Source organism: Cervus elaphus, chromosome 9 (assembly GCF_910594005.1).
Source record: "Cervus elaphus chromosome 9, mCerEla1.1, whole genome shotgun sequence".
NCBI lineage: Eukaryota > Metazoa > Chordata > Mammalia > Artiodactyla > Cervidae > Cervus > Cervus elaphus.
Genome location: NC_057823.1, coordinates 86,902,457 through 86,918,400, shown reverse-complemented (window position 1 = coordinate 86,918,400; position 15,944 = coordinate 86,902,457). Strand labels below are relative to the sequence as shown.

Sequence of the window (15,944 nt, the reverse complement as noted above, 5' to 3'; positions counted from 1 at the left end):
GTCAAAAAAAGACAAACTACAGAATAAGAGAAAACATTCCCAAACCACATATCAGATGAAGGACCAGTATTTAGAATACATAAAAATTCTGAAAACTCCATGACAAACAATCCTATTGGAAAAGGGGCAAAAGATTAACAGACATTCCAGCCAGGAAGATAAAGAGATGACAAATTAGCACATAAAAAGATAGGCATCTATGTGAACACCTTAAATTAAAAACTGTGAGTAGTGAGGATACAGGGAATCAACACCACTCATGTATCGCTGGTGAGAATTAGAATAACATAGCTACTCTTGAAAACAGATGCAGTTTCTTATAAAAGTCAATATGCAATCACCACACAATTCAGTAGTTGCACTCTTGGACATTAGTCTAAAAAAATGAAAAATTATGTTCACACAAAAACAAACACTCATAGCAGCTTTTTTTCTCGTAACAGTCAAAAGCAGAAATACCCAAATGTTCTGTGATGAGTTAATGATTAAGAAACTGTAGCACATTCATGTCACAGAATACTACTCAGTGACAAAAAAGCACTAAGAATTGATACAAGCAATAACTTGGATAAATTTTGAGGAAATTGTGTTCAGTGATAAATGCTATTCCAACCCTATAAAGAAAGCTGAGAACCGAACAACTGATGGTTTTTGAACTGTGGTGTTGGAGAAGTGTCTTGAGAGTCTTGCACTTTCAAGGACTCTCAAGTCCTTGGACTGCAAGGAGATCCAACCAGTCCATCCTAAAGGAGATTAGTCCTGGGTGTTCCTTGGAAGGACTGATGCTCAAGCTGAAACTCCAGTACTTTGGCCACCTGATGCAAAGACCTGACTCATTTGAAAAGACCCTGATGCTGGGAAAGATTGAGGGCAGGAGGAGAAGGGGATGACAGAGGATGAGACGGTTGGAAGGCATCACCAACTCAATGGACATGGGTTTGGGTGGACTCCGGGAGTTAGTGATGGCCAGGGAGGCCTGGTGTGCTGCAGTTCAGGGGGTCACAAAGAGTCGGACACGACTGAGCGGCTGAACTGAACACATGTAATGAAACTCTGTAGATTTAAATGCATACCACACACACACACCGTACGTAGAACTGGTGAAATCTGAGTAAGATAAGTGAACTCCATCAATTGAAACTGACTCCTAGTTGTGATACCACCAGATGCCGCCATTGAGGAAAAATGGGTGAAGGAAACATCTCTGCATTATTTCTTACAACTAAATATGAAACTACAATTGCCTCAAAATAAGTTTACTTTGAAAAATCTGAGAGATTAGTCAATATTTAGGTAGATAGACATGGATGAAAGAGAAATATGGTTCTACTATTATACATGTATCTTAACCGTGAACAGTTAAGAACTGTGAACTTCTACCTATGAAGAAGACTTTATAAAGAATTGAGAGAGATCTCTAGGTCTTTCCCTTAGCTAAAGACAGATAAAATAAAGGAATGTGACAAATAACAATATTACAATGTTCACAGAGTGAATACAGAAAATGTACTGGAATAATGTTTCACTCACAGATATTCTACAGCCACCACCCATGGCCAAACCTAGGATCTTTTTGCACTACAATAATCAGACATGCATTTAAATGTTTCCCATCTTTCAACACAACTATAGCCAAAAGAGGAAATATAAGTCACTAACTCACAAAGAAGCAGCTAGTTTTTCCTTCCTATAGTGAAAAAAAATGCAATAAAAGAATGAAGGCCATTTCTCAAGCAGTAAATGTGCATTTAATCTGCTGCAAAATTAATCAAAGTCATTTTTAAAGACTCGGCAGGATTTTTTGATTTTTAAAGACTCGGCAGGATTACCGAGTGTATCAGTCAGTTCACAATGCCATAACAGAATTCCATATACTAGGTGGCTTAAACAACACAGGTGTTTTACTTTTTCACAGTTCTGGAGGCTGAATCCAAGATTAAGACTTCAACAGTTCCCTGATGGCTCAGTGGGGAAAGAATCTGCCTGCAGTGCAGGAGACACAGGAGGCATGAATTTGGTTCCTGGGTCAGGAGGATCCCCTGGGGAAGGAAATGGCAACCCATTCCAGTATTCTTGCCCGGGAAACCCCATGGACAGGCTACAGTCCATGGACTCGCAAAGAGTCAAGACACAAGTGAAAGACTACTAACACACACAACAGGTAGAGCTGGTTTCTCGTGAGTATCTCTCCTTGACTTAGAGATGGCCACTTTCTCACTGTGAATTCAAATGGCCTCTTTTCTGCGCACGTGCCCTCCTTGTCTCCTCTTCTTCTAAGAACACCAGTCCTAGTGAGTTATGGACCCCCCTTACGATCTCATTTAACCTCAATTATCACCTTAAATGTCCTCACTCTACAGTCACACCGGAGGTTCGGGCTTCAATCTATGAATTTTGGAGAGATATAATTCAGTCCATTATACCCAGTGATTAGTCAGTTCTAGATTATATTAAGTTTTGTGTGGGTACACTTCTATCTGTGTATATTATATGTACTGGAATGGGTAAGACAAAGGAACAAGCGTAGCAACTGCATTGGAAATCCAGTTCTGTTAGTTTTCTCAACAGTAAAAATGTGGATAATATCTATTCCCTCTATATAATTATGAAAATTAAATGAGACAGCCTATGTAAAGTACCGAGAATATAGTAAATGATTACTCAATAATGGGCCTCTGCCTTTCCACTTCCTTCCCGACACACAAAAAATCTTTAAACATTTTATTACTCAAATATAAATGTATTTGAAAAGTCATGGGAAATGGATTCCCAAGCACTACCTCGCTGTGTGACCTCCAGTCACTCCACCGGAGTCTGCTTCTACACTGGGCAGTGACAGTGTCCTCTATCACTAAAATGCTATTTATCTGTGCATATCGCTCTGATTACACAGTAGTTCTCTTATCCTCAGGGGATACATTCCAAGACTCTCAGGCATGCCTGAAACCTTGAATTAGTAAGGAATCCCATACACACTCTGTTTTTCCCATATACAGATACCCACGATAAAATTTAATTTATACATAAGGCAGAGTAAGAGATTAACAATAATTAATAATAAAACAGAACAACTATATGATATATTGTAATAAAGTCATGTGAATGTAGTCTCTCTCACAATGTCTTATTGTACAAGGTAACGCCTTTTGCATTTCAACTAAGCCCTATAACATACTGGTGGTAACTTTTGCAGTTTAAGGTTCAACAGCAAAACTATCATGAATTTCTTTTTCCTATACAATTTCACACACAGAAGATTCACTCCTACCACAGATCTTCATAATCACAGCATATGATTTCTTTTGTTTCCTATTAAGAAGAAAACTTTCAGCTTCTTTTGACATATCCCAATTGCCAAAATCACTACTCTTGCACTTTGGGGGCATTATTAAAATAAGGCTTACTTGACACAAAACTGTGATACTACAAGAGTTTTGATCTGAAGACCAAGAGAGAACTACTAAATGAAGGCAGGATACACTGGATATGATTACAAAGGTATGATTCACGTCTGGGGAGGATGGAGAAAGATTTCATCACACTGCTCTGAAAAAGTGTCAGTTCAGTTGCTCAGTCATGTCCGACTCTTTGTGACCCCCATGGACTGCAGCACTCCAGGCCTCCCTGTCCATCACCAACTCCCAGAGTTCACTCAAACTCATGTCCGTCGAGTCGGTGATGCCATCCAGCCATCTCATCCTCTGTCATCCCCTCCACCTCCTGCCTTCAATCTTTCCCAGCATCAGGGTCTTTTCCAATGAGTCAGTTCTTCACACCAGGTGGCCAAAGTTTTGGAGTTTCAGCTTCAGCATCAGCCCCTTCAGTGAATATTCTGGACTGATTTCCTTTAGGATGGACTGGTTGGATCTCCTTGCAGTCCAAGGGACTCTCAAGAGTCTTCTCCAACACCACAGTTCAAAAGCATCAGTTCTTCGGCACTCAGCTTTCTTCACAGTCCAACCATCACATTCATACAGGACTACTGGAAAAACCATAGCTTCCACTAGACAGACCTTTGTTGGCAAAGGAATGTCTCCACTTTTTAATATGCTGTCTAGGTTGGTCATAACTTTCCTCTCTAGGAGTAAGCATCTTTTAATTTCATGGCTGCGGTCACCATCTGCAGTGATTCTGGAGCCCAGAAAAATAAAGTCTACCACTGTTTCCACTGTTCCCCATCTATTTGCCATGAAGTGATGGGACCGGATGCCATGATCTTAGTTTTCTGAATGTTGAGCTTAAAAGCCAACTTTTTCACTCTCCTCTTTCACTTTCATAAAGAGGCTCTTTAGTTCGTCTTCACTTTCTGCCATAAGGGTGGTGTCCTCTGCATATCTGAGGTTATTGATATTTCTCCCAGTAATCTTGATTCCAGCTTGTGCTTCTTCCAGCCCAGCGTTTCTCATGATGTACTCTGCATATAAATTAAATAAGCAGGGTGACAACATACAGCCTTGAGGTACTCCTTTTCCTATTTGGAACCAGTCTGTTGTTCCATGTCCAGTTCTAACTGTTGCTTCCACACCTGCAAACAGGTTTCTCAAGAGGCAGGTCAGGTGGTCTGGTATTCCCATCTCTTTCAGAATTTTCTACAGTTTATTATGATCCACACAGTCAAAGGCTTTGGCATAGTTAATAAAAAAGAAATAGATGTTTTTCTGGTTGCTTTTTCGAGGATCCAGCAGATGTTGGCAATTTGACCTCTGGTTCCTCTGCCTTTTGTAAAACCAGCTTGAACACCTGGAAGTTCATGGTTCACGTATTGCTAAAGCCTGTCTTGGAGACTTTTGAGCATTACTTTACTAGTGTGTGAGATGAGTGCGACTGTGTGCTAGTTTGAGCATTCTTTGGCATTGCCTTTCTTTGGGATTGGAATGAAAACTGACCATTTCCAGTCCTGTGGCCACTGCTGAGTTTTCTAAATTTGCTGGCATATTGAGTGCAGCACTTTCACAGCATCATCTTTTAGGATTTGAAATAGCTCAACTGAATTCCATCACCTCCACTAGCTTTGTTAGTAGTGATGCTTCCTAAGCCCCACTTGACTTTGCATTCCAGGATGTCTGGCTCTAGGTGAGTCATCACACCATCGTGATTATCTGGGTCGTGAAGATCTTTTTCGTACAGTTCTTCTGTGTATTCTTGTCACCTCTTCTTAATATCTTCTGCTTCTGTTAGGTCCATACCATTTCTGTCCTTTAATTGTGCCCATCTTTGCATGAAATGCTCCCTTGGTATCTCTAGTTTTCTTGAAGAGATCTCTAGTCTTTCCTATTCTATTGTTCTCCTCTATTTCTTTGCACTGATCACTGAGGAAGGCTTTCTTATCCTTCCTTGCTATTCTTTGGAACTCTGCTTTCAAATGGGTATATCTTTCCTTTCCTCCTTTGCTTTTTGCTTCTCTTCTTTTCACAGCTATTTGTAAGCCCTCCTCGAGCAGCCGTTTTGCTTTTTTGCATTTCTTTTTTGGGGTGATGGTCTTGCTCCCTGTCTCCTGTACAATGAAAAGTGTACACTTCTTAAAACTATGACTTGCCTATATTTGGACATTTTCATTTAGTATTTTGGGACTATGATCAACCAAGAGTAACTGAGATGGTGGAAAATGAAGCCGTGAATAAGGAGAGACTAGTTTAGCATCATAGGTTGTTGTTGTTTAATCACTAAGACATGTCTGACTCTTTTCAACTCCATGGACTGCGGCCCACCAGGCTCTTCTATCTGTTCATGGGATTTCTCTGGCAAGAATACTGGAAAGGGTTGTCATTTCCTTCTCCAGGGAATCTTTGTGACCCAGGGATAGAATCCATGTCTCCTGCATTGGCAAGCAGATTCTTTACCACTGAGCCACCTGGCAAGCCCCATAACATCATATACTGATGCTACAAAAGCTAATCAAATTTTCTATAAAACTTAAGTAAAAGAGAATAGTATAAAATTTCAAAGTCACCCTTTAATTCTTCCAAAACTATCCTCTAATTTGAAAAATATATTTGTACAATGTGTCAATAGGTTAATTTTATCATCCTGTTCCTATATCATTAATGCCTTATTGTCCAGCTAGATTGTACATTCTATTTCTTTCTGTCCCCCATAATGTTCCCTGTTTCACTCACAAAATCATGTAATCACTGAAATACTTAAAAGCCTTATCAGAATCCCACTGATGTGGTTAGACATAGTGAAAAGTTATTTGTAAATTTTACCTGATAACTATTTTTTATTTAGCCCAGAAGAGAAACACACTCCAGGTGATTTCAAAATAACACACCTACCATACATATATTTGCATATTCAAGCAATGAGCCATAACCAACATCCATATTCAGCATTTGTGGTTTAAAATTAAGATCATGGTGGTCAGAAGCAAAATATATTGTTGGGATAATTGGACCATTTGATGAAAGACAATTTACCATGTAGACCCTACATGGTTTTTAAGGAAAAAAACTTAAAAGTACTTGCCCTTTCTCCTATGCCTCCCCTAATAACTAGCACTCTATTATCTAATATTTACTTTAGATGAATAACATATGCAGTAGGCAGTTACTCTGATGCCCCCAAGAAACCAACCAAGAGTAACTGAGATGGTGGAAAATCAAGCCGTGGATAAGAAGGGATGAATTTAACATCATAGGTTGTTGATGTTACTGGTGCCCTTGTATAACCCACTCCCACACTAAATGTAGATTGAGTCACATGATTAGCACTGGCCACTGGAACATAAACAAACATGAAGAACACAGAGCATTGGCATGGTACATCTTGTCCTCTTGGAACACTCCCTATGGAACCCATCTGCCATGCTATGAAGAAGTTCAAGCTAACGGAACTTCTTGGCAGGGGGTGGGGTATTGGGACACAGACACACACACATATGTCCAGCTGAAGTACCAGATCTACAAGTTAAAAAGCTACCTTGGACATTATAGCCAACAGGTGACACATAGAGCAGTCCCCATCAAGTCTTGCCCAAATTTTAGAATTAAGAGCAAATAAATGTTTTAGCAACCAAGTTCTGGAGCAAAGCAATACACAACTACAACACCAGTAAATCAATTAGGGCAGTTCCCATTGGGTAGTAGGCAACCAAGAAATGTCAGCAGTAATAGTGGTCAATAACACTCTAAGTTCCATCAACCTGCCCCCACTAAGGTATTCTTTGGAGCATCTGAGCTGCTCTTAAAGGCAATTTTTTGTTTCTGTAACAGCTAGTAAACAGGGAACAAACCAACTGAAAGACCTCTTCATTTTCCCCTTCTTCCTAATTTAGCCCTGTTGGATTTTTGTTGTTGTTCTGTCTCTGTCAATAATATTTGCCTGGTTTCCCAAGAGACTAATCTATGATCGAGACTGATTCAAGCCTCTAGTAGTGCAGTGTATTCTCAGTTACTATAGGCACCCCCTTCAACCTACTCCACACCACAGGTACATAATTAAGAGTTCTTGGAACAAAAGCTATGACCAACCTAGACAGCATATTAAAAAGCAGAGACATTACTTTACCAAGAAAGGTCCATCTAGTCAAAGCTATGATTTTTCCAGTAGTCATGCATGCATGTGAGAGTTGGACTATAAAGAAAGCTGAACACCGAAGAATTGATGCATTTGAACCATGGAGTTGGAGAAGACTCTTGAGAGTCCCTTGGACTGCAAGGAGATGCAACCAGTCCATCCTAAAGGAGATCAGTCCTGAACACTCATTGGAAGGGCTGATGCTGAAGCTGAAACTCCAATACTTTGGCCACCTCATGCAAAGAGTTGACTCACTGGAGAAGACCCTGATGCTGGGAGGGATTGAAGGTAGGAGGAGAAGGGGACGACAGAGGATGAGATGGCTGGATGGCATCACCGACTCGATAGACATGAGTTTGAGCAAGCTCCGAGAGTTGGTGATGGATGGGGAAGCCTCGCGTGCTGCAGGCCATGGCGTCGGTCGCAAAGAGGCAGACATGACTGAGCAACTGAACTGAGGACAGATACTTTACTAAAGGTCAAAAAACTATACTCATTAATTCGTAATTCTTTTTTACCTGACAGAATCATTAGGCAAAGGTCGCAGGAATCAATTACCTCTTGTTCAGGATAAATTAAGCAGCACTGAAAACATACCTATTTTTCCTCTAAAACCTTACTGATCCTAATTATATAAATCTTATTATTTTAACCCCCATGACCATGTGCTCAAACTTTACTCATGCTATTTATCTTCAGCTACTTAAAGGTACTTAGTTTTCTGAAAGTGAAAGTTGCTCAATAGTGTCCGACTCTTTGCGACCCTATGGCATATACAGTCCACGGAATTCTCTAGGCCAGAACACTGGAGCGGGTAGCCTTTCCCTTCTCCGGTGGAAATTCCCAACCCAAGAATCCAACAGGGGTCTCCTGCATTCCCGGCAGATTCTTTACCAACTGAGCTATGAGGGAAGCCCACTTAACTTTCTACTAGATCGAAAACTCTCTTGGAAGAGAGACTCACGAAGAAAAGGAATATCTTACTCATTGCTGTATCTCTTAAGTTAAGCCCCTACTACATTGATCTCCTACTCATATAATATAGTAAAATTATCTGGTTATGTTCAGGTTCTACGGTCACTTTGTCCATACCTAATCTCTGAAATTCTCACTCCGGCTTTTATTAAGAAATAATGACCCACCCAGAGTTACAATGCAATCAGTGACAAAGTTAATGAACTCTACATGTCTTAGTACTAACATTTAACAATTATTTGACTTAAGAATGATTTATATTTTTGTAGAAAGAGTACGATGATTTTTAAGCAAACGAAAGGTATTCTTTATTTCTTTTTTCTTCAAACTTCAGGCTTGAGAAAACTTGCATCTTAGGTCCAGGGTAAGATCTAGTTAGCCAGACGCCACACAAATAATATCACAGGTGAAGCAGGCCTGGTGGAGACCACAGTTAACTGTGGAGCTCAGAACTTAAGTGGGGCAATCACTACTCAGCTAGAGAAAACTATTCTCAAGCACTAACAACAACCAGGTGAAGCCAAGTCCTGTGATTTCTCAAGTGATGCTAGAAATCAAGACTTCTTATACATGAAGTTTTCCTATTTTTAAAAGCGGCAACTAATCACTCAATGCTCCAAATACACTAAGAGCAAGCAATATGTCAACTGGATTCAGCCCAAGAGGCTCCTGCTACTGCAGGCTCATAGTTTAAAATCTCTATATGTAATAGAAGGTGGACTAAAGGGACTATACTACCTTACTGTCACCCCTCACCTCTGAAGAAGAAAGGAAGAGAAGAGGAGGACCACGAAAAGAAGCTCTATTATAATAAACGAAGTATCAGTGAAAAACTCCTTTAACTTTTCTCTCTTGGGAAAAAAAAATTATTAGCTGTTTTAGATACAGGACATTTTCTACATAAAAAATACATACAGAGAATATTTTTCTTTTAAAAATTTTTTCCTAAATTTTGCAAAAAAAAAAAAAAAGAGTATTCAAATAAATGTAATAGTTACAATTATACAAACTTAAAACTTCTGGCCTTAACCAAACGAATGAAAATGCTTAGTAATAAACACGAGACTAACGATTCACCATGCACACAGAGAAACAAGATACAAAATACTAAGAGTTTTATTATATTTGCATTGGTGTACATATTGTCACTTGATTCTTTTGTGACCAACATCACTTAACAACCTGGACACATGATTGAAACTCTGTGACTAGGGAACCCTAGTCTATCTAACAAACCACTGTGAACTCGAACCTCCTTTAAATCATGTAATCAATAACTAAAGTGACCAGTCACTGGTAATCATATATTAATTTAGCCAAAAAAAATTTCTTCAATACTTTTATGAAAGATTTGGCATTTAACCAAGTCTCTAAGGCTTTTCCCATTATTCAAAATTAGGAATTTACAGAAAACACTTGAATTCCATCTCTAAATGTGCTTCACCTGCTGAAAGTCTTTATAAAGTTAAAATAAAAAATTTGATGTACTTAATCATGGTAGACAGGCCCTTGGAATTCAAAACATTCTCTCAAATAGCTATTAGGATGGGAGTTCCTATAGAATTGGTAAGCAATTTAATGGTGATAAAATTATGTATTATTTGAGCTAATTTACTAAACACTTATTACGTATCAGTCACTGTGCTGAATACATTCAGGGATTTCTCATTAACCTTAAGAAGTATCATATGAGGGAGATACCATTATTACCCCATTTTACAGATGGGGAAACTGACCTTTGCAAGATCACACAGCTAGTAAGTAGCAGAGTCAGGATTCCAACCCAAATCTTGTCTAACTTCAGAATTTGCACACTTAACCACTACACTGTATTGTCTCCAGTGAGTCTAGGTTGATATCTAAGATAAAGAAAAGAAGGAAATTTGTACTTCTCGGTGGCAACTTTTAAAAAATATACTGATGGAGAAGGAAATGGCAACCCACTCCAGTGTTCTTGCCTGGAGAATCCCAGGGATGGGGTCGCACAGAGTCGGACACGACTGAAGTGACTTAGCAGTAGCAGTAGCTGTGGGCTGTGGTTCCAAAGTCAGCTCAGTTTTTAAATTTCCAAATTTTTTTTTAAAAAATTTATTATTTATTAAAAAAAAAATATATACTGAAATGGAGGATACTTTTTAGAACATGAACAATTCTCATATACACAGTCACACAAATAATATTTTTATTCCCAAACACAAATGATGAAAATCTCACAATGGACTGCTCACAAATAATTTTTCTTAGGTTCTCATTTATATTTATTAAAAATTTAATTGGAACAATACGTTTTCTGCTCATTTCTGCGGTGAACCTAAAACTCCTCTACCAAATAAATTCTATTTTTAAAAAACCTTAGAACTGCAACACACTAAACATGCCTAATTCAATTTAGTTAAGAACTGGCATAAGACTATATTCTTTCATTATGAAAAGCTGAACTTTATCATAACCACAGGGCCCTTAATACTTAAGTCGTTTTGAAAAAAGGCTTGAAGATGTGTAAACAGTGCTGTAAATTTTGAATTTTTAATACTTTCAGAACACCTTCAGAGAAGTCTGCAATATGCAGATAAGAAATGATAAGCTGAAATTAAATTAGACAAAAATTGAACTCATGATGAACAATATAAAAGGAATAAAACACCCCTGTTCCATAGCTGACATAAATAAAATTTACTTTTCCATCAAAAGATGTATGTAGCCTTAAGTCAAAAACGTCTTAATTTGTTAAGTCCTTTCTAAATCTTCTAAAGAAGCTTATCCAAAAAAAGAAAAGAAAAAACCATACACAGACACAAAAAACACCTTCAACTGTCTAGAGTTATTGTCAACACAGGAATCAAATCTTTCCTCCTCTGATACTTCACCAAGGTTGTCAAAATTCTAAACGACAATTACGACAGATATGAGGGATCTATAAAACAAGTTTTGCCTACTGCCCATCAACATGTTCCTCTCAAGATCCAAACCTAAGTTCACTTATGAAGAGAACAAGGGGGAAGGTACTACATATATAAAAGTCATTTGTCCTGTATATTCTGCAGAAGATTGTCAAGATTAATTTTCAAATAGAATACTGTATTTGCCACCAACAAAAGGTGTTGAAGGGAAGCACAATATTAATTTTAGTTCGCTTCAATACTGTACTTACAAAGTTTCAACTTACAGAAGAATTATACTAGTATATTAGTAAATGGGAATTCTACTGCACATGTTAAATATTGTTGGACTACAAGCCCTTAACCACACCAGTAATTAACAGAACTTTCCTTTCTCGCTGACCCACGTTTTCAAAAGCAATCCAAAGACTTCTGCATCGCAATGCTTTCAACAGCCAGAAGCTGGGAAATGCAGGGCAACAAAAACAAAGCAATCCGACCAAGGCATGTTTCAAACAATACTAGCACGATACTCATTCAAATATTCAAAGCTTCTCACTAATCGTCTAGCTTCAACAGGGAACGCAACCAGGTTAATACAGACTACAACTGCCTCGGTAGCTGCAAACTCAGCTGAATCCCAGGACACCACCTCAATCTGCAAGGGACAGAACTATATCCGGTTCTCCCTGAATACACATTTTCCCATGCTTCCCATCTTGAACACTTTACATCTTCCCAGAGGAGCAATAAATACACCAAGACGCCAGGGAGTGTGCCTGTAGGGAAGATGAGTGATCAAATTAAATCCGTACGCACGGAACCTTGAGCTTCAAAACTTTTTCTGAACGAGTCACAGCTGAAAGCACTACGAGTCACAGCTGAAAAGAACGAGACCTGTTTTTCCTATTTCTTTCCGAGGAGTCAGCTTCCCCCAAAACGCCGGTCTTGACTTACTGGTTAGTCGGAGGAGCGGTCAGCGGGATGGCCACCTCTTCCTCCTCGTATTCTGGTCCATCCAGAGAGTCGCCTTCGTCCACTGTTCCCAGGCCAGCGCCCAAAGAGGGCAACTGAGGAGGCGGCGGCGGCAGAGGAGGGAATCCGCCGCCGGCCCCGAAGGTCTCAGCGGGCAACGAAGTGGTCCCCTTGGCGACAGCCATCTCCCCGCCCGGTGCGGCGGCGGCGGCGGCGACACCAGCCACGCCGGCGGCAGCGCCTCCGGCTGACAGTCCGGGTCCCCCCGGAGCCCCCGCCACAGACCCGGGTCCCAGGAAGCCTGACCCCAGAGCGGCTCCGCCACCCAAAGTCGCGGCCACGCCGGCCTCCGCCAGCCCAGGAAAGGGGGCGGCGGCGGTCACGGGCAGGGCCGCGGGGATCTTCACCCGACACGCCGCCGGGTAGGCACCCGAGGCCGCGGCCGCGCCGCCTCCCGCTGCCCCGGCGGTGACCGGGCCGCCCTCCTCACCGCCGGCCTCGGCCGCCATCATGTTGAAGCCCGCTCTACGCGGCCCTACCCTGCCCGCCCGGGAGCCCCCAGGGGCCACCAGGCCCGGGCTCCGAGCCGCCCCACCCAGGCGCGTCCCCTCTTCAGCTCCCCGGGCGGAGGAAACAACAACAAAAGGAGAAAGCCCGCCGCCGCCGCGCCCCCTCTCCGGGCCACAGCCCAGGCTCGGGAGCTCCCCGGGTTACGGGAAGAGAAGTGGGCAAAAAAACCCCAACGCCTGCACAAACGCCGCCCAAACCTTCACCTTCCACACCCACACTCGCGCGCGCGCGTACACACTCACACACACACACATGCACAGAAGCGAAAAACTTCCTGGCTGCACTAAAGAGGAAGGGAAGCGAGGTGGGGGGGGGGGGAAGCGGCTTGAGGCGGCTGCTGCTCCCTCAGCCGCCGCCGCCGCCGCCACCGCTTCTTCACCACCCCAGTTCCGGCCACCCCCACCGCAACCACCACCGCTGCCGCTGCAGGGGCTGGGGCCACTGCAGCCGCCTCATCCTCCACCGGGCTGAGGCGGGAGGGGTGGGGAGAAAAAGAGGAAGGGGGGGCGGGGTAGCGGGGAAATCAACCGAAAGGCTCGCAACCTGGAGCGCTAAGTGACATCGACGAGAGAAAGGAAGGCGGGGCACGGGAGGAGGGGCGGAGGGAAGGAAGGGCGGGGAAGGAGGGGCGAGAGGGCAGCTTCTGCGCAGGCGCACTCCCCGCGCGGAGGCGGCGGGTTGGGGTGGGGAGAGTTTCATTCGGCCTGGAGGAGAGAAAGGAAGACTGGAGGGAAGGAAGCGGCGGGGACGCGCGGTGTGCGGCTGCGTTCGCTGTCCCGAGCCGAGGAGAGCGCGAGGCGGCGCGAGCCGGTGGGGGAGCGCGTGGCGGCGCGGCTGCCTCGCCGGTTGGTGTGGCCGGTGGCGCGCGCATGCCTGACTGAGCTTTGTCTGAGAGGCGCGTTAGGCGGCGGAGGGGAGGAGTGGGTCCCCAGCACGCGGCCGCTCAGCGCGGTAAAAAAAACTGTGAGCGACGAGGAGGGGTTCTTGAAGAGGGAGGACGAAGGAGGGAAAGAGAAAGGAAGATGCGGCGAAGCCAGTTCCTCGCTTCCCGACCGGTAGAGCGGACCCCGTGGTCGGCGTCGCAGAAACCCGACGGCCGAGGCCCGCGGGGGTGGCGGTGGGAGGGGTACCTGCTTGGAAGTCCGAGAGAGCCCTGTTAGTGTTACGTTCTCTTTTCATTATATAGATGACTATATGACTATTTCAAGCTAAAAAAATAAAATGAAAATTTTAAAAATAGGTTCTAAGACTCAGAAGAGAATGAAATGGATAACAGGGGAGACATATGGGGAGGGCTAAGAATTTTAGTAGAATCGGTTGTGAGTCGGTTTTCTGTCACTGTATGCGTTTTGTTGTCTTCTCCGACTCTCCCTGTATTCTTTTTTTCTTTATTTTCCCTTTTTTCACACCCACATACACTACCTTTGCCATTGCAGGTCTGTTGGGTATAATGAGGTGTGGAGAGGAAATGTGCCCCAGACAACGCTAATCAATGCACTTTTTTCCCCGCAAAACACAAAACATGGCAGGGCACACTCCACGGTACACGTGTGAATGTACAGAGCAGTTTCAACCGGCAAATGTCAAGAAGGAGCCAAAGCGTCAGTTACAATTATGTATGCTCAAAAATAATAAACTGAAATTTCACCCTTTATATATCCAAAGACAGTGGGTTTTGTCTTTTATAGTGGAATATGTATAAAAGTGTGCTCCCCTGGTAGCTCAGCTGTAAAGAATCCGCTTGCAATGATAGAGACGGAAGTTCGGGAAGATCCGGAGAAGAAAATGACATCCCATTCCAGTGTTCTTGCCTGGGAGGAGGGAAGAACACATGGACATCACGTGGACAGAAGAACCTGGCCGGGTACAGTCTATGGGGTCGCAAAAGGGTGGGACACAATTGAGAGACTCAACAACAAATGTATAAAGGTAGGTGGAGGAATCATTTCCATTTTTTTTGAAATTCCAATATCTGTGATCATATATTTTCCTTTTATTTTGCATTCTCCTAGGAGGAATCTCACATTAAATACCATTAATCTTTGAGATTAATATTTTCTCTGCTAAGGGTAATAGTCAAACCCACAAGAAGCACATGGAGGATGGGAAGGGGCTGTGTAACAGAGGCCAAGGGAAAAGGAAAGAAAACTAGAGGAGGTGGCAAGGTGCACACAAGATGTTTTCCATTAGAAATGTCTATTTCTATAAGTGTGGTTGCCAAATCAATGAGAATGTAATTAGTAGTAATCCTAAGGACTCCATTCTTCTTGCCTCTTAACTCAGTAGGGTGAGTAGAGGACTGACTAATCACAATAATAATCTCAGACCAGCAATATCCCAGGAACCTGTTAGACATGCAAATTCTTAGACCCCCACCGCAGACCCTCTTGAATCAGAAAAATGCAGTACTCTTGTTTTAATGAATTCTCCAAATTTGCACATTTATGTTTAAGAACCAATATACTATGCTAAATAAGAAAAAGATATGCAACACCATCATCAGCCTCTGAACATAAGACATTGGACTGGCAGGTAATCACCAGCTCTGGGTTAACACACAGCATAGGTATTCTGCCTGAGATTCCAGGTCAGACTCACTAATTTGCAGAATTACATCCATTCCCTTTTCTGGAAATTCTTTAGCATCTAAAGGTCAATATTTAATGCAGTCCAACACCAATTACATACCGATGTATACTATTTTCTAGTTACTACATTGCAGACACAACTTGTAGTCTAACCTACTGCCTAACCTAATGCTAGGCATCTTTGTCAATTGCTTTGAACAGGTCTCCATTCTTTTAAAAATTACTAGATTAGATCAGCTCACATCTTTAGACATCAGTTGCTCAACAAGTGGGAGAGATCTACTCTATGTATATATCAACCTAATACCAGTGTCTTAACATTATATTCAGTCTTAGAGTACTGTTGTCTTTTCCATCTAAAGAGATTACCACACATTTCTGATGAGATATTTTCAAATTTTTTACACATTCTTTTTATTGGAAAGATCTAGGCCTTGATCTT

The 15,944-nt window shown here is 42.2% G+C and overlaps 1 protein-coding gene across 1 annotated transcript in view; it reads right to left on the bottom strand.

The window, feature by feature from the left end:
- The window catches only part of RASA1 (RAS p21 protein activator 1), a 112,762-nt gene extending 99,301 nt beyond the window's left edge, over positions 1-13,461 (bottom strand). Inside the window, exon 1 of the mRNA XM_043913552.1 lies at positions 12,327-13,461. Within this exon, the coding sequence (XP_043769487.1) occupies positions 12,327-12,856 (530 nt within the window). The 5' untranslated portion in view covers positions 12,857-13,461. The remainder of the gene's footprint in view (positions 1-12,326) is intronic.
- Between the last annotated feature and the right edge of the window lie 2,483 nt (positions 13,462-15,944).